The sequence below is a fragment of the Pelodiscus sinensis genome, chromosome 8 (assembly GCF_049634645.1).
Source record: "Pelodiscus sinensis isolate JC-2024 chromosome 8, ASM4963464v1, whole genome shotgun sequence".
NCBI classification, from domain to species: domain Eukaryota; kingdom Metazoa; phylum Chordata; order Testudines; family Trionychidae; genus Pelodiscus; species Pelodiscus sinensis.
Window position 1 is genome coordinate 47,087,687 of NC_134718.1, and position 22,643 is coordinate 47,110,329.

General features: G+C 42.8%; 1 protein-coding gene across 5 annotated transcripts in view; it reads left to right on the top strand.

Moving 5' to 3' along the window:
- STK32C (serine/threonine kinase 32C) overlaps positions 1–22,351 on the top strand; it is a 309,125-nt gene extending 286,774 nt beyond the window's left edge. For 4 of the 5 annotated variants that reach the window (XM_075935235.1, XM_006136628.4, XM_006136629.4 and 1 more), the window contains 7 exons: positions 5,547–5,636; positions 6,871–6,974; positions 7,083–7,199; positions 11,393–11,518; positions 11,682–11,813; positions 12,282–12,349; positions 14,307–22,351. In XM_075935235.1, coding sequence (XP_075791350.1) covers positions 5,547–5,636; positions 6,871–6,974; positions 7,083–7,199; positions 11,393–11,518; positions 11,682–11,813; positions 12,282–12,349; positions 14,307–14,445 — 776 coding nt within the window. In that variant the 3' untranslated portion in view covers positions 14,446–22,351. Of the gene's footprint in view, positions 1–5,546; positions 5,637–6,870; positions 6,975–7,082; positions 7,200–11,392; positions 11,519–11,681; positions 11,814–12,281; positions 12,354–14,306 lie in introns of those variants that run through there. The other variant, XM_075935236.1, reaches the window with a different exon arrangement.
- Positions 22,352–22,643: the final 292 nt, after the last annotated feature.

Below are 22,643 nucleotides of genomic sequence, written 5' to 3' on the forward strand. Positions count from 1 at the left end.
GTGTGGACAGAGTTGGCACCAGGGTTGATTGAAGGGATGGGTTCCTGGATTATTATGATGGAGGCGTGCTGCATGGTTACTAGAAATAATTTGTTTGAGGTTAGGGAGTTGTCTGTAGGCGAGAATTGGCCTTTCCCCCAGAGCCTGAGAGAGTCATTTTTCAGAATAGGTTGTAGATTGTTGATAATGCATTGAAGGGTTTAAGTTGTGGGCTATAGGTGATGACAAGTGGAATTCTGTTGTTTTCTGTTCTTGGCCTGTCTTGAAGTATTTCATGTCTGGGTACCCTTATGGCTCTGTCAGGCTCTGTCAAGCTGTTCTTTCACTTCTCTGGGTGGGTATTTCAGTTTTAAGAATGCTCTAGATAGATCCTGTAGGTGTTTATCTGTGTGGAATTGGAACAAATCTGGTTGTATTTTAGGGCTTGGCTGTAAACAACAGATTGAGTAATGAGTCTTGGATGGAAGCTAGAGGCATGAAGGTACGTGTAGTGGTCAGTAGGCTTCTGGTATAAGGTGGTGGAAATGTGTCCATCATGTAAGTGTACTGTAGTGTCAAGGAAGTGGATCTCTCATGTGGACTGATCCAGGCTGAGGATGGTGTATTCAGGAAGATTATTGATGTTCTGTAGTTTCCTCAGGAAATCGATGGTGTCTTAAAGATAGCTAGTTGTGAGGGCAGCATAGGGTCTGAGAAGAGAGTCAATATAGCCAGATAATCGTGTCGTAAGTGTGCCAATTCTTGAGATGATGAGTCATTTGGGATTTCCAGGTTTGTGTATCATGGGTATTAGATAGAAATCCTGATCGGGGATTAGAGGAAGTGTTTGTGTAAATTTGGTCCTGAGCAGTATCAGGGAGCTTCATGTGTAGTTGTTTTAGGGGTAGTTTTTTTTAAACAAATTCTTTAGTAGGATCAGAGGAGAGAAGCTTGTAGAATCTGGTGTTGGTGAGTTGTCTGGTCACCTCCTGTTCATAATCTGTTCTGTTCACGATGATCATGGCATCCGCTTTGTTAGCCTCTTTGATTATGATGTTAGAATTGTTTTTGAGGCTGTGTATAGCATTGTGTAACTGGACTTTTAATACTCCATTCATCTGAAGAAGTGGGTTGTATCCACGAAAGTTCACGATACCATCTCCATGTTGTGTTAGTCTTTAAGGTGCTGCTAGACCATTCATTGTTTTTTAAGTTTTATCCAATTACAAACTAACTCAACTACACCTCTGAAGCTTTTGAACATATTAGGTTTGTGAATTACACAGTGATAGGGAGAAAATTTGCCCATCGCTAATGTCTACACAGAAAGTTATCCATATTACTCCAAGATTGGGAATTGGAAATTTTGATGGTCACCTTGCTCTCACCCAACATGATTCCAAGAAGCATCTTTTGCCATTTTGTTTAAGACAGGGGTCGGCAACCTTTCAGAAGTGGTGTGCCAAGATTTAACTTATTCATGGATCTGTGTGCCAGGGGGAGGGAGAAGGGAGCAGGGACAGGCTGGGTATGGTGACCATATTTTCTGAACCAGCTGAAGCTAGGGAGAATGTTTTAATTTAAATTATTTAGCAGATTAAGCATTTTAACTCTCTCATGTGAGTTTATCAGGCTTCATTTTAAATAAAGTAAAATATTAATTTTCATCCAACACAAAAGGTTTCAATGTTTTTTTTATTTATGGCAAAGGTGAGGAATCTTTTTTGGGTCAGGGTCACTTGGTCACAAAATCAGTTGGGGACTACACAAATGAGAAACAAAAAAACCTCCCCCAAAACCCTCCAACCCTTACTCATGTGGCCCCCAGCTGAGACACCTCTCTCATCTGGTGTTCCAGCCTCACAGGGTGAGGGGAAGGGGTAAGGAGGATTGAGGTTCAGCATTTCCCATCGGCCAGGTTTACTTTCCTCGGGTGCTGAAGTTACCGGATTTTACGGAGCCCCTTAAGCTCTAGGGTAGGGACAAAAAAGGGCTTTAGTAAGTGAGATAGGGTTGCCAGCGAGTGGGATATGGGTGGAGGTACAGGATCTGGAAGGGAGGTGAAGTGTAAAAGAGAAGTGGGAGGGAGAAGTTGCAAGGTCCAGCTGGGAGGTAGGGTGCAGAATCAGGCTGGGAGTAGGATGTCTGCCAGATGGAGGGAGCAGGGGCAAGGGAGGGTGCAGTATGTGGCCAGCAGGGACAACGGGTGGATGCAGGAGTGGTGTAGAGGTAGGTGTCTGGCCAGGAGGGAGGGTGGAGGAACAAAGAGGGTGTCAGAGGAAGCTGGGTGTGTGAGATCTTGGCATGGGGGAGGGGAGTGAGTGAGAGGGATTGGGGTCTGGGGGTCTGGGCATGAAGTGGGATGCTTACCTGGCTTTGTGCCCCCTTGTAGCAACTGTCGTGATCACACAGTCCCAGGACGGCTCCAGTGGTGGCCACGATAGCAGAGCCTTCCATCTCTAGGATGGTTGGAGGCTGGAGGCAACGCTGCCTCCGCTCCAGTGCTGCCTCCTCCCACCGCAGCATAACCTGCTTCAGGGAAGAGGGAGGGTTCTCCAGAGGCTGCACAGGAGAGGAGGGGTGGGGCTGAGTTCCCGCCCCACGTGCCTCTGAAAATTGGCCCATTTGCCACTTATGGCAGGTGTGTCATATAGGTTGCTTACCCCTGGTTTAAGATGTTGCTTAAAGGCCCCCCTCCCCCAACAGCCAGTTCTAAGGTTTCCCTGCTTGCTTGCCTACCTTGCTGAGGGACAGCAAAGCACTTTTTTCCTCTGCGTGCTCTGGTTTCTCTCACTCAGTACACCAGAGCACACTGCAGCATGGAGCCGGAGCTGCCCCAGACACTCTGGTGCTTCTCCTGGATGTGTTGCTGTGAGCCTGGCAGCACGTTCTGCAGGCAATAACAGTCTTCCTGGTGTGCCCCACTGGGGGCTTGTGCCTCATTCATCCCTCATGTCCTTCCACTTACCCCTCCCTAACCCACCTTCCTGCTGTACAATAAAAGACAAGTGTTCATTACAACAAAGCCTCTTTATTGAACAAAACTGGGGTGTGGGAGAATGAAACTGAGGTGACATTGGGGAAAGAAGAAGGGTGGGAGAGGGAATGGGGAAACCTAGGAGGAGGGAGCTGGCAGGGGGACTCAAGGAGAGGAAGGGGGAGGAGAAGCTCAGGGCTCAGGGTTGGGGGTCTCGCCAGCCAACTGTCTCCCAGCACCACAGGTGTGGGGGCCTCAGCATCCCTGGGGGTATGGAGAGGGTGAGGAGGAAGAAGCGGGAGGGGGAGAAGGAGTGGAAGGAGGAGCAGTAGCTGGGGAGGCAGCAGAGGCTGGAGAAGCAAGAGGCAGCTCCAGGGTCGATGACCACCTGGGGGGCACAGACCGTCCTGTCCCCCGGGATGCGATCCATGGCATCAAAATAGGGGCATGGGTCTGGGTCTGTCCGTGGTTGGGAGCTGCCCCTGTGGCCCTGGGATAGGCCTGCCACAGCTCCTTTATTTTCATGCGAACCTGCTCGTGGGTTCGCATGTGGTCTTTGGTGGCCAGGCTGGTAGCCATCCGCCTGTAGACGGTTGCGTTCCTCCATTTAGTGCAGAGATCATGGACATTGGAGGCATCCCCCTAAACCTGAATTAGGTCCCTGACCTCCGCGCTGGACCAGGCAAGTGCCCGCCTTTTCTGGCCCCTGGCAGGCTCCTGGGGGCTGGCAGACTGGCCCTGGGGAGTGGTGGAGGGCTGGCTGGCACTGGATGCCTGACTCATGCTGGGGCCACTGGGTCAGATGCAGCAACCGCTGGCTCTGGGCTGCCAGGGTTGGAGCTGGCACATGCACTGTGGCCAGAGTCTACCCCTTTAAGGGCTCCGGGGAGGGGGGAGGGAGAGGAGTTTTCTTGGTTGTGCCGTGAGTGGCCACCAGGGCACCCTGGGAAGGCCTGGAGGCCCCCTATTTTGAAATAAGCGTCTACACAACGCTTATTTCAAAATAGCAATCTTGAAATTGGTACTATTCCTTCTGGAATGAGGTTTACTAATTTCTAAATAAGCTCTCTGCTATTTCGATTTAATTTCAAAATAGCAGTTTGGCTGTGTAGACACTGGTAAAGTTATTTTGAAATAATGACTGTTATTTCGAAATAGCTTTGCTGTGTAGAGATACCCTGAGAGGCCCTCAGAGGGCATGTCTATATTACAGAGTTTTTTCAGAAAAACATTAGTTTTTCTGAAAAAAACTTCATTTATGTCCATATTGCAATCACTTTCTTTCAAAAAAAAAAAAAATTGAAAGAACAGAGGGGTTTTTCCAACATTGGTAAACCTCTTTGTACAAGGAAGAAGCCTTTTTCGAAAAGAGCTCTTTCGGAAAAAGGCATGCGTGGATGGGGAAGAGGGAGTTCTTTTGAAAGAAAAGGAAACAAGAAAAAGCAAGAGGTGCCCTGGTGGCTACTCCGTCCATAGTAATCACAGCTTACATGCGAGAGAGCGTCCATTCAGAGTGGACGCTATCTTTCGAAAAAGCAGATCGCTTTTTCGATGCGCTTTGGCAATGTAGATGCTCTCTTTCAGAAGATCTCTTCTGGAAAAGCTTCTTCCGAAAGAAGCCTGCAGTCTAGACATAGCCTCAGTCTTTAATGTATTTATCCTCACCACACTCTTGTGAGAAAGAGCAGTATTCTTATATTCATTTTACTCATGAGGTGCAGAGGCATAGAGATACTAAGGGCTGGAATGTAAAAGGTATTTGGGCACCTAAAGATGCAGAAATCATTTGCAGTTAGGTGCCTAGACACTTCTGAAAATCTCACTTTGCCTATCTGTATCATTGGAGGCCACTTGTTCAGGGTCCCCTGGGAACTGTGTGGCAAAACAGGGAGTTGAATGTGGCTCTCCTGATGCCCAAGCTCTTACCCTTACCACTGGACCACTCTTTGTCAAAACAACAACAACAATGGCACTTGATTGACCGCTGTTTCTCTCACTATCATCTTTGATTCTTGGTCTATCAAACTAACACATTGTAAAAGCATTAAAGATATTTTTAAAAGAATGTCATGCAAACATGAATGACAACAAGTGTTTATGAATACATGTGTAATTGTAATGGGTGTCTTATGTGAAGTTAATTTATGTACTGAAAAGATGAAAAAAAAGCATCTTGTCCTTTGAAAAGCCACTGTAAGTTACAGTTGATAACTCTGCAACCATTGCTGTGTAGGTGGAAATCTGTATATTCATTTGCCCTTATGTAACTCATTTTAGATATAATCAGATGCTTATATGAGCCGGAATAAATTGGACATTTTTAATGACTAGAAAACAGCTCTTCAAGTTTGATATTTAGTAAGGCAGAAAAATAATGGTTTTTTTTTTCATCTGAAAAAACTGGGACCTTAAAAGAATACCTCCAGGGTCTATTATGACCATTTAATGAGGGGCAGGTGCCACATTGCCTGCTCCTTTGGTAAACAAGCATCATATGTTTTCTGAATAATTTAATGCCTGTCTAGGTTATACAATGTTCCATTCATGACTATTTTATTAATACATCTTTTAAAATGTCTCTATTTCTAAGGTCATGCACACCTAACAGATTTTAATATTGCGACAATAATCAGAGATGGTGAAAGAGCAACTGCATTAGCTGGAACCAAACCATATATGGGTAAAAAATATTATCTATTCATCGTCTCCTCAGTTTACTTTGAAAGGCTACTTACTGCAGACCACTTTATAATTCCTGTTTAACACAAAGTAAATGAACTAATTTAACATATTAATGCATGCAACTAAGCCATTCAGAGATGTTAATCAGTCCATCAAGATGTGTGAATGATGTTCCTCAGAACACCTCATTACCTAAGTACCCTGTAAGCTGTTCAGCTTCACAGCTATTTGTTTAGCCCCATGCAGGCTGCATAGGGCAGGAACCTGCAGCAGCCAAGGGACGGCTGACCACCCTCACCCAGTCTTTGCCATGGGCAGGGTAGCCCAGTCCCAGCCCAACTATACCACAGCTGGGGCAGGTTGGACAGCCTGGCCTCAGCCCAATTCTGCAGTGACTGTGGCTTGTCCCCAAACAACCCCCATCCTCCACCACAGACTGGCCCTGGAACACTGCCCCCCACCTGCTGTAGCCCAGGTGGCCTGGGCTCCCCCCCACACAAGCCACCATGACTAGAGTGGCCAGGCCCTGTAGTTCTTCAGTCCCACACTTCCTCTTGCACCTTTGCACCCCACCCTTTGTGCTAACCCTACCCCCATCCCAGAGCCCTTGCCCCAAGCCCTCTGTCCCAGCTAGCATTGCCAACTCTTTCAGACCAAACTGGACAACATTAATGAAAATTAGTTGGCAAACCTAGTCCCAGCCTTGAGCCCCTCATCCTCGGCCCTGCTACAGAGCTTGCACCCCTAGCCAGAGCCCTCACACTCCTGCTCCCCAAACCTCTGCCCCAGTCCTGAGCCCCCTCCCACACACAGAACTCCTTGGCCACACTGATTTTTGTCATGTGCCTTGGTATGAAGGTGATGTCACACATCACTTCCATATTGGTGCACATAACAAAATTCATTCCTCTCAGGGATGGGAAAATTCACTGCTTATGACCTTTTTGTGTTGGCTTTCCTGCACCTCCCAATATCTTCATCAGATCTGACTGTTCCTGGAAGGTACAATTCCCACTGGCTTGGGTAGGAAGTGAGGGCCCTCAGCACCTTGCATGACTGAGTAAACTATCTGGGACAGGAGCTCTTTCTTGTTTGTCTTGTAAGTCCCCATCTATGGCATTAAATAAAACGTATGATGGCCATAAACCGATGTTTACTCCAAATCTGCAGCTGAATGAAACGCATACTAGATACAGAGTGAATAAATTGTTTCCTTTTCTGTTTTTATTTAGCTCCAGAGATTTTTCACTCTTTTCTGAATGGAGGAACAGGCTACTCTTTTGAAGTTGATTGGTGGTCATTAGGAGTGATGGCTTACGAACTTCTTCGTGGATGGGTGTGTTGTCCTATGATGTTTTTATATGCTGGTGTTTTGAGATTTTTCTTAATGATCTTCAAAAGGAAAGAATTGTATTTTTTCATATTTCTATTTTATTTTCCTCAGAGACCCTATGACATCCACTCCAGTAACCCAGTAGAGTCTTTAATTCAGCTGTTTAGTACTGTAAGTGTGCAGTATTCATCAGTATGGTCAAAAGAAGTGGTTGCTTTATTGAGAAAGGTAAATACTTTTTCTTCAGTACAATTTCAATTGTGTGGTCACAGATTCCATACTGACTACAATATGTACAGGGCTAATTAGAAACTAGTCTTCTGTTCTCCTTCAAGACATTAACACATGCCCAAGCATTGAAAAGGGACAGCTCCTTTATGACTTTATACAATGCTTAGCACAATTTAATTGCTGCAAAATATAATTTGATTAGTCATTTTCTGCTTTATCCATCTTCTTTTCTGTTAGTTAGCAAGAGAGGTGTATTACTTGATTGGTTTAAGTAACATAACCATATACTTACTCAAGTTAAGATAGTGTAGTGTTAACATAACTGCCTGTATGGAAATGTATTACCTTCAATACTCTGAAAGTCATTGCTGACTGTTGAAATAACTACCTTTCAGGATAGAATGATTGCAGCGTAAAATACAGAGGTGTTTAGAGTTCCCGCTGTGGTAATGCTTTCTTGCTTTCTTGCTTTCTTGCTTTCTCCAATTCTGCACTCATTGAATCAGATTCCGATTTGTCTAGTAATTAGAAATGTCTTTGTTCCTTTCTTTTCTGGGAAAAAGATGCTTTGTCACTTTCATTTGATTGTTTATATTTAAGAAAGTCTGTTGATTTGAAGCTGATGTTCGTTTTCTGGCTTCTATTTATTATAGGATTCAAACAAGTAGCTGATAGTATAAAAGAGATAAACTCTTCACTGACAGCAAATAAGTGACTTCAATCTATGTTAGAGTTGGGGGGACAATTTACATAATTAGATTTTACTTTAGTGCCGTGGCCACTGACCGGTTGATCATGATCAACTGGTCAATTGTGAGGGCTCAACCAGTCGATTGTGAGATGTTTGGGAGCCCCCCCTTCCCCCTCACCCCAAGAAGCCCCACTACCTACTTCCAGCGAAAATGGAGGTAGTGCCAGCTTCCTGCGGGGTGGACAGAAGTTGGGCCCAGAGGAGGCGCACGCGGGGGCTTACCTGTGACGCGGGGGTGGGGAGTCCTGGGAGGAGGCTCGTACAGGAGACTCGCTGCCCCCACTGGCACCCTGTCCCCTGCTGCAGAATCTTGTCTCCTCCACCCAGCATCCTGTTCCCTCTCTCCTGTTCTGCACTGGCACCCTGTCCCCTGCTGCATTTGTTCTTCTGCTTTTTTTAGTGGAAGAGCAAACATACTCTTTTGGTAACCCCTTATTCCTTGTGGAACAAGGAATAAGGGGGATTCCAAAAGAAGGGTTTTTTCTAACATTTGGTCCAGTCTAGACAGGCCAAATGTTCGAAAAACCTCATCCTAAATAAGAATTGGGAAAAAAGTGGCAGTGTAGAGTGTATAAGGGCTGGGGATAGCAAGAGATGGAGAGGAGGAGAATAGAGAGGGTGAGGCTTCAAGGAAGGGGTGGGGTCTTGGGGGAAGGATAGGGCAATAGATTTTTGCTTGTTCTAAGATTTAAAAAGTGGGTGTAAAAAGGTTGGAGACCACTGCTTTAGTGAGAAGCAGAGTTATAAGTTAATATTGTAATAAAAATTGCTTAGCAAGATCACATGCGCCATCTACTGGGTTAACTCATAGAATGCACGCTTTTAAAAACAGATAACTTAATAATAAATATTTATAATCCAAAAGTTATGCGTTATTACCCCTAAACCAAGAAGTCTCCCGTGTCTCCAAGAATCTCACTTTTTTTTTGTTCTTAAACAGTTTTGTTCTGCTACAATTTTTCTAGCTGAGGAGACCTGCATGAGACAATCTTTGGAGCCCAGCTTTCCTAAATCAGCTGGCTGAGGAATTGCTGAATAATGTGGGGCATTTCTTCCTGGTATGAAGGGGTCACCTATACAGCACTTCCTGATTTTACCAGGCAGACCAACAAGTGGTCAAGACTAGTAATCAAATGTTTCTTCCTCCTGGCCCCAAGTTGAGGAATTTCCCTATCAATTAATCCTGATAGGTTCAGTAATGAGTCACTGGTAGTTCTACAATACCTAAAAGCATAATGACATTGATGTAGGATATCTTATTAGCCCTTCAAGTCTTATAAGTAGGATTGTATTCAAGAGTGAAATATGGGGATAGCCATGGATGGTGGATTACAGGAGGCAAGCCCACAGCCTCGCCCCTGCAGCCCAGGGTCCTGTGGGAACCAAGCGCTTTCCTTCACTCTAGGAGCAGGCCATCCTTCCCACAGTGGGTGGTGTGTAGCCCAGCCTTCCCGTCCCAGCCATGGAGCATGGGGGAGCATGGATGGCACGTGGCTCCATCCTTCTCTGGCCCTGGCCAGAGCACTGAGGGTGAGGAGTGTCTCCCAGCCTTGGCCAGAGCATGGCCCTGGAGAGTGGGCAGCCACACCTGACCACGGAGCATGGGCAGCATCTGGCCCCAGCTTGCCCAGCCTCAGTAGGGCTGAAGCCTCGCCAGTTCCTACAGACTGGGGGAGATGTGCTGAAGGGGGACCAAGTGGGAGGGAGGCGGGCAGGGAGTTTGGATAGACATTGCCTTTCCCTGCCTCGTATACCTGCTGCCTGTGAGGATGATGGGAGATTCCTAACTTTCCACTGCGGTCTAAGGCCTGCAGCCCTGTGCCTTCTGTCTTAGACTCCTACCCCTGCCACCAAGAGCCTCCATGGGAGCTAAGCCCTCCCTAGTCTAGGGGAATTCCCCCAAGTAAGCTCTTACCCTCCTGAGAATGGGTGGTCCACCCATCACCCCAGAGCATGGGCAGCCTGCCGTCTTCCCTGGCCTCTCCAGAGCACAGGCAGCTCCCACCCTTCCCCCCCAACCAGTAGCCACCCCCAAACATGAGTGGCCCATGTCCCAATCCTTCCCACCCTCCAGCATGGGTGGCCTGCAGTCCAGCCCTCCCCCTCCTCCCCCTAGGCAGGGGCCACTAGTGGCTCACTCCCCAGAACATAGACAATCCATGGTCCATCCCCTCTGGAGCATGGGGGGCAGACAGGTGGGTGGACAGGTGCCCACCCCTCCCCCACCTCAACCTCCCCAGCCCTGGAGCACGGGGAGGGTTAGCAATGCAGGACTGAAGCCCAGGCAGCCCCAGGAGACTTAAGGAGACGTACTGAAGAGAGGGGGGTTAGGAGTGGAGTGTGGGTGGAGCCAGACAGGCAGTTTGGAAAAGCATTGCCTTCCCCTGCCTCTTAAACCCACCACCGATGCTAATGTTTGAGTTCTTCGCTGTGTCTAGACTGGCCGCTTGAATTTCCGCAAAAGCACTGATGATGTTTTGCACAAAAAGGGCCAGTGTAGACAGCAGAGATTTGTTTTCCGCAAAAAAGCCCCGATTGCGAAAAAGTGCTTTTGCGGAAAAGCGTCCTGCCAATCTAGACGCGCTTTTCCGTAAATGCTTTTAATGGAAAACTTTTCCGTTAAAAGCATTTCCGGAAAATCCAGAAAAAAGTGTAGACGAAGCCCTTGAGTTTGCAACCTTACTGATTTTTCTTTTAATTTGCATCTGACGAAGTGAGTCTTTGCCCACGAAAGTTTATGCTCCAATAAATCTGTTAGGATATGTCTACACTACCCCGCTAGTTCGAACTAGCGGGGTAATGTATGCATACCGCACTTGCTAATGAAGCCCGGGATTTGAATTTCCCGGGCTTCATTAGCATAAGCGGGGAGCCGCCATTTTTAAATCCCCGCTGCTTCGAACCCCGTGCAGCGCGGCTACACGGGGCTTGAACTAGGTAGTTCGGACTAGGTTCCTATTCCGAACTACCGTTACTCCTCATGAAACGAGGTGTACCGGTAGTTCGGAATAGGCACCCTAGTCCGAACTACCTAGTTCGAGCCCCGTGTAGCCGCGCTGCACGGGGTTCGAAGCAGCGGGGATTTAAAAATGGCGGCTCCCCGCTTATGCTAATGAAGCCCGGGAAATTCAAATCCCGGGCTTCATTAGCAAGTGCGGTATGCATACATTACCCCTGCTAGTTCGAACTAGCGGGGTAGTGTAGACATACCCTTAGTCTATAAGGTGCCACAGGACCCCTTGTTGTTTATGCAGATTCAGACTAATACAGCTACCCCTCTGATATTTGTCATCTTTTAACATAAGTTTTTTGCATAATAAGTTTTTGTCATTTCCCACAATTTTTTTTCCCTCTCAGTTAATTATAAGAACATGATTAAAGGCAGAATGCCTGTTCTCTCAGGCCAGACCATGCCTCATTGCAGTGTTTGTCATTTCAGCTATTGACAGTGAACCCTGAGCATCGATTTTCCAGCCTCGCTGATGTTCAAACTTCAGCCTACTTATCAAATGTCATCTGGGGTGATGTCTGTGAAAAGAAGGTGGAGCCAGGCTTTGTTCCTAATGTAAGCAAATGTGATGACTTATCAGACTCCCCTTGTTGAACAATGATCACTGTTTACTTAATAAGGATTTCTATGGTTGAAGGAACTCCTAAACGGATTAGCTGAAGCATACCATTTTCATAAATCACAGAATTAAGCCAATGCCTTTATACCATTCAAACAGAAAGGCCGTCTGCATTGTGATCCCACCTTTGAGCTAGAAGAGATGATCCTGGAGTCAAAACCTTTGCATAAAAAGAAAAAAAGACTTGCAAAAAACAAGTCCAGGGACAACAGCAAGGACAGCTCACAGTCAGTAAGTCCATCCTTCAATAGCTCAAACAATCCCGGGACAATAATCCCGCGACAAAAAGCAGAGGTGTTGAAATCTAATTGTTTTAAAAGAAGTTACTTTGCATGGTGGTTTTTCATTCATATGTACTATAATAAAAATGTTCAGTCAAGTGAATTAGTAAAATGAGACGTGAGGCAAGTTGGAAATATTGATGACACTAATAAATGTTAATGATTCAAAGTTTTGAGTACCTCACTTGAAAGAATAATAAAAAATTCTGCAGTATGTATGTATTGCACCAGAAAGGAAAACTAAACACAGTAATTTAAAAATGTGAAAGAAAACAAATTCCTCCATTTTATCGTCAATTTAGGCTGAAATTCCTGCTAGTTGGTTAGATTACTTCATGTGCATATAGACACAGCAATGAGCCTCTTGTTTCTGTAGTGACTTCTCATGCACATGATGTTTTGCTTATTTTCAAAACAGGAAAATGACTATCTCCAGGAGTGCCTTGAAGCAATCCAGCAAGACTTTGTCATTTTTAACAGAGAGAAGTGAGTGAGGGGGGATCTTTTCAAAAGAAAAAGGGGCTTCTTTTTATTTAGTAGAATTGGAATTCACAAGAACGGATTGACAAATATAAGAATCCAGTTCTGCATTGTTGACTTCAATGTAGCAGATTCAGGCCCTATGTTTTTGGGGTTTTTTAAACTTAAAAAAAGGGAATGGAAAATATCCCCAAAAGCTTAAATTAAGATTTAAACTGTATAGTTTAAATCAAATATGCTAAAAATCATGTGGATTCTAAAATATTTATGATTCTGAGTCTTGAATACACCAATAATACCCACCATTCCACTGTATTTTGGCAATAAGGCAAATTAAAGAAATATGGTAAAATATCATCCTTGCTCGACAATGGGTGAATGAAAGAACTGCAATTAAAATATCTGCTTTTAAATTAAACAATATGGGTATGTCTACACTTAGACCCTAGTTCGAACTAGGGATGCAAATGTAGGCCTTCGAAATAGTCAATAAATAGGAATTTAAATATCCCGCGCTTCATTAGCATGATCTCGCCAGCGCGTTACTCCGATCAACAGCTGTTTAACCCGCCGGCGAGATCATGCTAATGAAGCGCGAGATATTTAAATCCCTACTTCATTGACTATTTTGAAGGCCTACATTTGCATCCCTAGTTCGAACGAGGGTGCAAGTGTAGACATACCCTATGATAGGAGGCAATTCACTCTAGGCGAGGAAATAAATAAGGAATCCCTCTCTAAACAAGTCATGCTCCTAAGTAAGCACGTTACAGTAGGATACTAGATATTCCTTTATGACTTGTACAGCACTGCATATGCCATTGTGTTTAAAATATAGTAAGAATACATCTTCAGCGGTTCAGAGTTCTGGTACCCTAGAGTCAAAAAGGCTTTTAAACGGAAGGACTTATAAAAAAATTATGAAAATGTTAAGCTATGGGTTGGATAGATCTCAAATTAGCAATGTTAAATAGCAAATTTCCATTGACTACTTGATTAGTTGATACGGGGGTTTGCTGTGTCTCTTACTACATTTAAAAAATGCAGAGCCACAGTGGTCTCGCTCCGAGCATGAATCGGGACAGCTGAGTCCCTGTGGAGATGGTGCTGGAGGGAGCTGGCTTTTAAACTGGCTCCCACTCCCCCCGCTTGCTGCTTCAGATTCAGAGGCAGCAAGCGGGAGAAGCAACTAGTCGAGTGGTCACTCAAATACCCAATAAGTCTAGGCTTTTCGGGTAGTTGACTAGACGTTTACACCCCTATCTCAAATATGGAACAAACTCAGATGTTTGTTCCATGTATCAAATTTGTTCATGCATTTGTTTTGTGTATTTTAGTTGATACTTAGCACATAAAGGGTGTGTCTAGACTACAAGGTTTTGTAAACAAAAGTGGACTTTTGTCGACAAAACTATACCTGCGTCTACACTGCCGCTGAGTTCTGTTGACATAACTTCAACAGAACTCAGCAGTTTTGTCGATGGCTGTAAACCTCATTCTGTGTGGAATAACGCCTTCTGTCGACAGAAGGCGTTATTGCACCTACACTGTCCTTTGTGTCTACACTGTCATGTCGACAAAGCAGCTTGCTTTGTCGACAGAACTGGATGTAGTCTAGACGCTCTTTGTTGACAGAAGCTTTGTCGACAGTATCTGTCGACAAAAATTCTGTCAACAAAAGCCTGTAGCCTAGACGTACCCAAAGAGAGAATTTGCTGCATTGGCTAAGTCATTCCTTGTCTAACTGTCCCCAAACTGGGATTTCCCTCCCATTTAGAAGGAATCTAGCCATGGCCCATTTAGCTTTCTGAGACCTAAAGGGTAGTTGCCAATAAGTTAGCACATGTGGATGGTAGGGGCACCTTAGAACTCATTTTCCATGTCAGGTTTTTCACTCATTGTTTCTACAAACATTTTAAGTGTAGAGAAAGCTTTTAATATGTTACTCATATGTTCTGCACAGGTTGAAGAGGAGTCAAGATCAAATGAATGAATCTATTTCTCCTCCTGAAACTACTGATGAAGCCGAGACAGAAGCTGAATCTGAGAATTCCAATATAAATATGTGTAGCTCAGTATGTTCTTCTACAGGCAGCAGCTAGGACTACAGTTTCAAGGCAAGGGGCCAAAAGCCTACATGTCTCTTGAATAAATCATTCTCAGGTTGCACTGATGAATATATGCTATACACTGCGTACTATAATTGAAAAAAGTCACACAATCAGTATTGTAAAGCTGTAGCAGAGGTAGATAGTTCTTAAAGAACTGAATTCATGGATTTAAAAGATTGCCAGTTCTAAACACTGGCTTACCTACTATGAGGAAGAATACTTGCTATGCAACACCTCGGAGAAAATAGTTCAGTTTCTTTCTTTGCTCTTTTTCAATGGCAGACTCCTGACTCAGGCACATTTGAACATGGTAAGTGGACAGATCAGATCCTTGCATCTGAGCAAGGAGCACACAGTAAATGTGTGTGTATGAAAAAGATTATGACATTTCACCTTTGAACTTCCCTAGAACTAAGATTGCTCTTGAGAGGGTAGGCCTCTTGTGTAAGTTAGAGCAGCCCTGAGGCTGCCCTAATTAATCACAGGTACTAACAGCCTCATGGGATTAAATAGCTGAGGAGCAGGTAATTTAAGAGCACCTCAGTCACACCCTCTTTCCGCTGGCTGTACTCTTTACACGTAGAAGCCTCTCTGTCAACTCAGTGCTACTGGATGCTTCTCCTTGCACTGGGCTAATCCTTGAGAGGCTGGATATACTGGCTTTACAATGAGAATCTGTTAGTGGAGTGGCACAAAGTTGCACTGCACCAGAGGGTCTGGTCTAAAATATTGTATGGCTATCCTTAGCTGCAAAGAACTGAACAGATTATAAGCAAATGAATCAAAAGTTACTCTATTTTTTCAACTCCTTGACTTAGAAGGGCATAAGTTCTATTGAATTTAGGTTTTACTGGAAACATATAGGGTGGGTAGCTACAAAATGCAGCTCAATAATGGAAGAAAGGTTATGTCAATTTTACCCTTTTGTTTACCTTATTCAAAGTGTAAAATAAAGAACTGTACATAATCTATTGATACCTGTCTTAACTTTTCATTAGGATAGGAGATCTCTTAACTTTGCTCCAACTATGGATATTGCCTAATTGTTTCAGAAGCCTTTTCCAGATTAGGCTTAGTGGGTTATTTTACTGTATAGCGGCTTTAAGTTACTGTTATTGAAATCAAGCCATCAGTTTGACTAAATCATTCAACTACTGTACTGGGCATATGTCTCATTTACATCCACACAAAAGCTATCAAAATGTGTTACCAGATCTTAATGAAGATGCCATGGTTGCATCCTCACTGTACATTCCTAAAGCATAATGGATAGAGAATGTTTTTACCAGGTGCAGACTCTTTTGAGGCAATTTCTGCTACGTTGATGTATAGTTTTCAGTGTCCATGAATGAAACAAAAGGAATAACCAGTGTAAAACAATTTTATATTTGTGTAAATCAACAAGACATGCTTACCTTTCCACAGTTTTATGTGGAAACTAGTAAATGGTGAAAATTGTGAGAACCAAATTTCCATAAAAATATTCAAGTGTGCAGGCACAACTTATGGGGGAAAAAAGACACCAAAGCTTTTATACCAGTTGCACAATTATATTTAGGACACAGCCAGGTAAATGGTATGTCCTGATAGTAAATAAACTATAGAAGACAGTTCTTGGTTCTTGCTAGCACGTCAACATCCACATCCTATCATTCATATTTTAGTCAGAGCTGTGAGAGCTTGAATAGGCCCTAACATAGGGAGTATTCTTTATAGAGAATAAATACCATCAAATTACATTCATGTTCCTAGATATTACTGTAAACGATCCCTGATCTAATAATAGGTTGAAATAAGGGTTGGCTTATTTTAGTAAAATAGATGTAAAATAAATACTCCCCTCCCTTTTGCTCCTTCCTTCACAGCTACAGAAGAATATTTACCTCCCCAGTTTCTACTTTAAAAGAGAGATTTGTTTTCCTTGTCCTTCTGCCCTGTAGTAGCATTCCAGCTGATTACCAGTCTGCAAAAGAATTCACACAACCGTCCTCCTGTGCTGTTCCCTCCAAAGGCACATTAAAGCATGTTTGAATAGAATGTATGATTTGGTCCTATGCTTTCAAAAGCTATGTTTACACAGCAGCATTATTTCAGATAACAAAATGTGTGTCTACACTGCAAGCCTTTATTTTGAAATAATGTCGAGCTGGAGGACTTCTTACTCCAATTCCTGTAACCCTCATTTTACAAGGAGTAAGGGAAGTTGAAGGAAGAGTGTACTTCCTTCAACTTTCTGCTGTGTAGACAGCACCAAAGCTGAATCAAACTATTTTGACTTAAGCTACACAATTGACATAGCTCAAGTTGCATAGCTTAATTTGACTTTTGCCCTGTTGTGTAGACATACGCAAAGATATTAGTGAACATTTTTCTAGGAACACTTTACCCCTTCACTCATTCATTTTGTTGTCATATTTACATTACATTTTCATAAAGGCAATGGATCTAAATCCTCAAATTTTTGTCTTGATCCAAGACTTATCTTGCCTTACTCTATCTCCCTTCTCCTTTCTGTTGCTGACTTCCAACCAGCCCAGTGCCCCATTGCAGAGAAACCACTTTTTAAAAAGAAACAAAATTAATATGTGCCATAAGCACCTTCCAAAATTACAGCTATTTACTGTTATTGCCAATTCCAGTGGCCATGTGAGAACACTCAATATTTGCATTTGGAATTGTGTCTTGTTTTTGATAAAAAAGATCTGTGAGATAAGTAGGGGCAAACACACCTCAACTTGCCAAGGCTCATATGTGAGTTGCTGTGTGTGGCAAACAGGCACAGATGCAAAATGCAGGGCGCAAAGAATTATTAATACAAGAAACTTTAAAATGTAGTGAGTCTCAGTCTGTTCATATAAATGGCTCTATTGTGTCAGTTTCATTATTCTTTATTTCTCATGTAAATAAATGTTCATCAATAAAATGATGGCACACCAGAATTATGAGGAAAGTAGGTAAGAATGGGAATGAAATGAGCAACATTTCATAGGTGTGAATGCACTCCTAACTATTTACCGTCAGAAACTCCCTGGCTACGTCTACATTGGCAAGATTTTGCGCAAATACTTTTAACACAAGAGGTTTTGCATTAAAGTATTTGCGCAAGAGAGCATCTACACTGGCATGTGCCTTTGCTCAAGAGATGTGCTTTTGCGCAAAAGCATCCGTGCCAGTGTAAACACTTTCTTGCGCAAGAAAGCTCCGATGGCCATTTTAGCCATCGGGCTTTCTTGCACAAGAAATTAACATTGCCTGTCTACACTGGCCTCGTGCACAAGAACAGTTGTGCAAGAGAGCTTATCCCTGAGTGGGAGCATCATAGTTCTTGTGCAAGAAGCACTGATTTCCTACATTAGAATGTCAATGTTCTTGTGCAAGAACTCGTGGCCAGTGTAGACAGGCAGCATGTTTTTGAGCAAAAGTAGACGCTTTTGCGCAAAATCATGCCAATGTACACACAGCCCCTCAGTTTAAAGGGTCTCTCTGCAGCCCTATTAGAATATACTGTAATAGCAAAAGCAATAGAATCGCTGCTGTATTTAGCACAAGGTGCAAATAGTCTCTGGAGTTGAAGTTGAAGTTTCTTTATTGTTCATTACTTCCATTTTTTGTCACATCTTTTCTTAATCAACCAAGCAGAAATATGCTCAGTAGCACAAACACTAACAGCAAGGCTCCATTGAGGACATTGCTTCTTCTAGGTCGTTAGAGGCCAAATTCTGGTCCCTCAGAAGGCACTGTTGAAGTGCAATGTATTATTTCCTAAGGAAACAAGATCTGGAAAATGCTTGTGCACACACTATTTCTGCCTCGCTTAAATGCATTGCTAAACCTTGATCTCTGACAAGCAAATAACACAGCAAAGAGATTTTTAGAATTATTGTCCCGTGTATTTAAATCACTATGATACAATACAATTTTAGCACTCATTTTTTATCTTAAATATTGCATTCAAATTTACTTCACGTATACCCATCCAGGAAATAGTTTTACTGATGCCTATTTAACATATTCTCTAGCGAAGAGACTACATGCATATAGTAACTGTAAAAAGACAAGTTGTAACATGGGGATCGATCTTTGCTTTATCATTAAACAAAAAAATGAGGCTTAATTTGATGGGCCAAATTCATCCCTTGTGTAACTCATCTGAATGTTTTATAGCACTTATGTTTCAATGTTCTCAATATAAATTTTATATTTTGCTTTAGAAAAAATAGGTGAAAGGATTCTGGGCTATGCACTTCTGCATACTTTTACTAGTTCTCCTTCTCTTTGCTGTCTATGGTATATGTATTGTTTGAAGTGTGGTAGAATCTATAATAGTGATATTGTGAGAGTTTTAATGTTTCCTCTTTATTTGACTGGGCTGCATTGTCCTGATTTCTATGTTCCTATTGGGAGTCTTTGATTAAAATTGTATAATCTTTTGGACAAATTCGGCCTAATCCAAAGCCCTTTAAATTCCATGGTAGTCCTCTTATTGACTTAAGTGGACATTTCATTGGGCCCTTTTTGTCTATTTCAAATAATGCTCTGTGTAAAACTTAATTTGATATGTGTAAAATTTTGAGGGCAATAGGATTTTTTATTTTGTTCACTTTTCATAAATACCATGCCCCTGGTACACAATTTTTACACAGTCACAGACCCCTTTAGGAATCAAACGTTTAATGCATAGTTTATCTGCTACACAGTTAATTAACGTATTTTTTAGTCTGTACTTATATCCCTTGAGCCATGTCTATACTAGGAAATTATTTCAAAATTAATACATTTGACTTAATAACTCCTGAGTTAACACCTTCAAACTAGCATATCCATATTATGGGGAAGCCTTGAAATTAGTCCAAGACAGGCTCTGTCAATGTGGATGTGCTACCTTGACTAAGAGCCCCAGGAAGCACAGGGGAAGTAATTAGTTCAAATTACTCTGGGGAGTAAGTAGTTCAAAATAGCGGCACCAGAGCGTCCACAGTACCGTTATTTCGAAATAACTATTTCAGAATTAGCATTACTCCTGATGAAAAGTAGGAGAATAAATTTTGAATTCCATGGCCCATTATTTTGTAATAATAATGTTGGTGATGTAGATGCTCTGCTTATAAATTTGACTTTGGGGGGGGGGTGTTATTTCAAAATAAAGTCCTAGTGTAGACCAGGGCTCAGTTATGACTAAGCCTTCCATGAGCTGGACTGTAAGTGGGATAAGATCACAGAGTTCCTAGCTTTCTAATTTTTCTATCTTTGCAGCCAAGAATATTAAACATTTACTTTGAGTACTAAAGCCATCAATGCTAATCCTTGACTGAAGAAAGGAATGATTCTTTTCTAATGTTGTTTATATTATTTGCATTCATAGTTTATCAAATCTATTATCTAATTCAAGAAGCTTTTCACATTCCATAGGTCTTGCCCTAGATAAAGTTTTTAGTATTTTATCATTTAAACAGTTCTTAAGGGTTAGTAGAAGCAATTCTTTGACCATCTGGAGTTCTGAAAATTGAGATCACACTGTTTTCCCTAGCTTTTAAGTTTATATGCAAGGCCCTTTAGTGTAAGGAAATTTAAGAACACTTGTGATAGTGTGTGTTTATGGCTCAATTCCAACTTGTTACACCCCTGAAAAACAGAGTGGGAAATCTGGGAGTACAATAATGGCATGATAGGCAGTATGTGAATAATAAATCCTACAGCCAGAAATGCTCTTGAACAGGGGTGGGCAAAATACAGTCATGGGGCTGAATCTGTCCTGCTGCCCAGCGGGAGCCTCATGCAAGCTCCCTGCTTGCCCCCACCCTTGCATGCCACTGAAGGTGGCCAGCTGTGGGTCCCTGTGCTCCTCTCGCGAGGTGCGCCCCAGGGGGGACTTTGTGTGCTGCCCCATGCCCCAGCACAATCTCATAGCTCCTGTTGGACAGAAAATGGCCAGTGGGAGCTGCCTGCTGTTTGCAATACAGGCAGCACACAGAGGGCTCCTCTTCTCTCAAAGGGTATGTGGTGCGCAGAGAGCACATAGACCTCATAGCCAGCCGCTTTGAGCAGTATGCAGAGCATGGCCGCCAGGGAGCCTGCCCGAGGGACCCACTGGGCTGCTGGCCGGGAGCCTCCTAAGTTAAGCACCTCTTTGCCAGAGCCTGCACCTGGCATCTCACCTCCTATGACTCCAACCCTCTTCCCCAGATCAGAACTCAAACCTTCTGCATGCCTGCTCCTACACCCATACTCCCTCCCAGACCCTGCAGCCCAATCCCCCTCCCCAGGGGCCTGGCTCAGTGTCAGCTCATACTGGGTCTGGGTCCTAACTCTGCCATGGCTCTGCATTTAAAGTGTATTAGGAGCTGGGCAGGCAGGCAGGCAGGCAGCCTGACTCAGTCCCAGCTTGCACAGGCTCCAGGACCTACTTCTGCACCGGGTAAGCCAGGCATGAGCCGGGACTGAACTGGGCTGCCTACCCGACCAGCTCCTAATACATTTTAAATGCAGAGCCACAGCAGGGATAGGTCCTGGACCCGCTTGAGCCAGGACTGAGTGCTTTAACTGCTTCCCTTATCAACTAATCATGTAGTCGATAAAAATTCTACAGACTACACAATTAGCGAATTATCCACTTCTTAACATCCCTAGTCATAACCCAACCCCCTATTTCCCTCCTTCACAACTGCCCCAGGTCTCAACCTCCCCCTTCATCCAAATGCCCTCTCAGATCCCACACCCGCTCCTTTACCCCAGTCACTTTCCCCAAGCTCCCTTCTGCACCCAATCGCCAGCCCACACTCCATACCTCCTCCATTAATATCATGGAAGAATGCAGTCCTTAACCATTCACCAGATTCTCGGAGTGCCCCCTCCCACCAAAAATCATTGTCCACCCCTGGGCTTGACACTCATGGCAGGGACTCTTTATTTGAAATAAAATATGAAGTACATGCCACTTATGACTGACTTTACCAGTGGCAAAAACAAGACTAAAAATGTGCTTTTTTTATTGTAGTGTAAGCAATGAATGAAATTTAAGTTATTGTAAGACATTTTCTTTCTGAATGGGCTAGTTCCTATTAACAAAGTACTTTTTTGTCTGAATCTTTCTGCACCATTTCTCTTTTGTACTCTCTCTCTTATTTTAGAGCCTGATGCTGCACTTTGTTATACAAATGAAACTACTACAACAAATTCATGGAATACAGCTCTCATTTGCAATTATTTCACAACTGATCAGTAACTCTGGTTAACATCTCTAGTTCTCCTACCAGAACCACAATACTAAATTGAATCTGCATAAAATATTCAAATTATCTGCATAGTAATCATTCTTCATGATGCGTCTACACAATCTTTTTGTAGTTTGCCATAACCCATTGTAGTACCCATACATCATTTGTAGTACTATAATCCTCAGTTCATTGCTGTAAGATAAGTAACATCCTCTTTGCTCAGATGATTCCATTGGACATTTCTGAAAATACTTTAAAAACTTTCCAATGAACTCCAACTGTCTTTCCTGGGAATTTCACATGACAATGGCATATAGGATTTGTCCCTTGAGAGTTAATTTTTTTGCTAACTATTGTTGATCTATTCCTTGCCCAAAAGAATAAAAGTACTAATAATGATTTTAAAAATGTAAGAAATGTCTACAACAGCATAAACTTGACTTAGAACAGCACTGAAATACTGATACCTTGCAGGCACCGCCTTCTTTTTTTTGAGTTATTTCAGTGCAAATCAGATATGTAAGTATATCTTTGTATTTTATGATAATACAGTTCTGTAAATTTTATTGCATGAAAATAACATCATATTATACAAGACAATTTAAGTTCTGGCAATATATTTGTGTTTTTGCATATACTGCAGAGAAACCATTGCATTTGTGGAGTAATAAATGTGTATTTTTAAGATACCTGGACATTTGCAATTATTTCTAGGTTTATTGCTTAAGAGAACTAAATTAAGTATTATAAAAAGATCAGGTAGAAGTCGCATTTCTTATTTACATATTCATAGGCTAGATATATTTACATAAGGGTTTAAACATACAACAAACCTATTTTAAATCTGTCATTATGACCATGGCTTCTCTAAAGGCTTGCTCAGTAGTATTATTAGACTAATATAATATGTCAATCAGTAATCCATATAGTAGTATTTGTAATTTGCATCCAAGATAAAAATGCAATTACATTCTC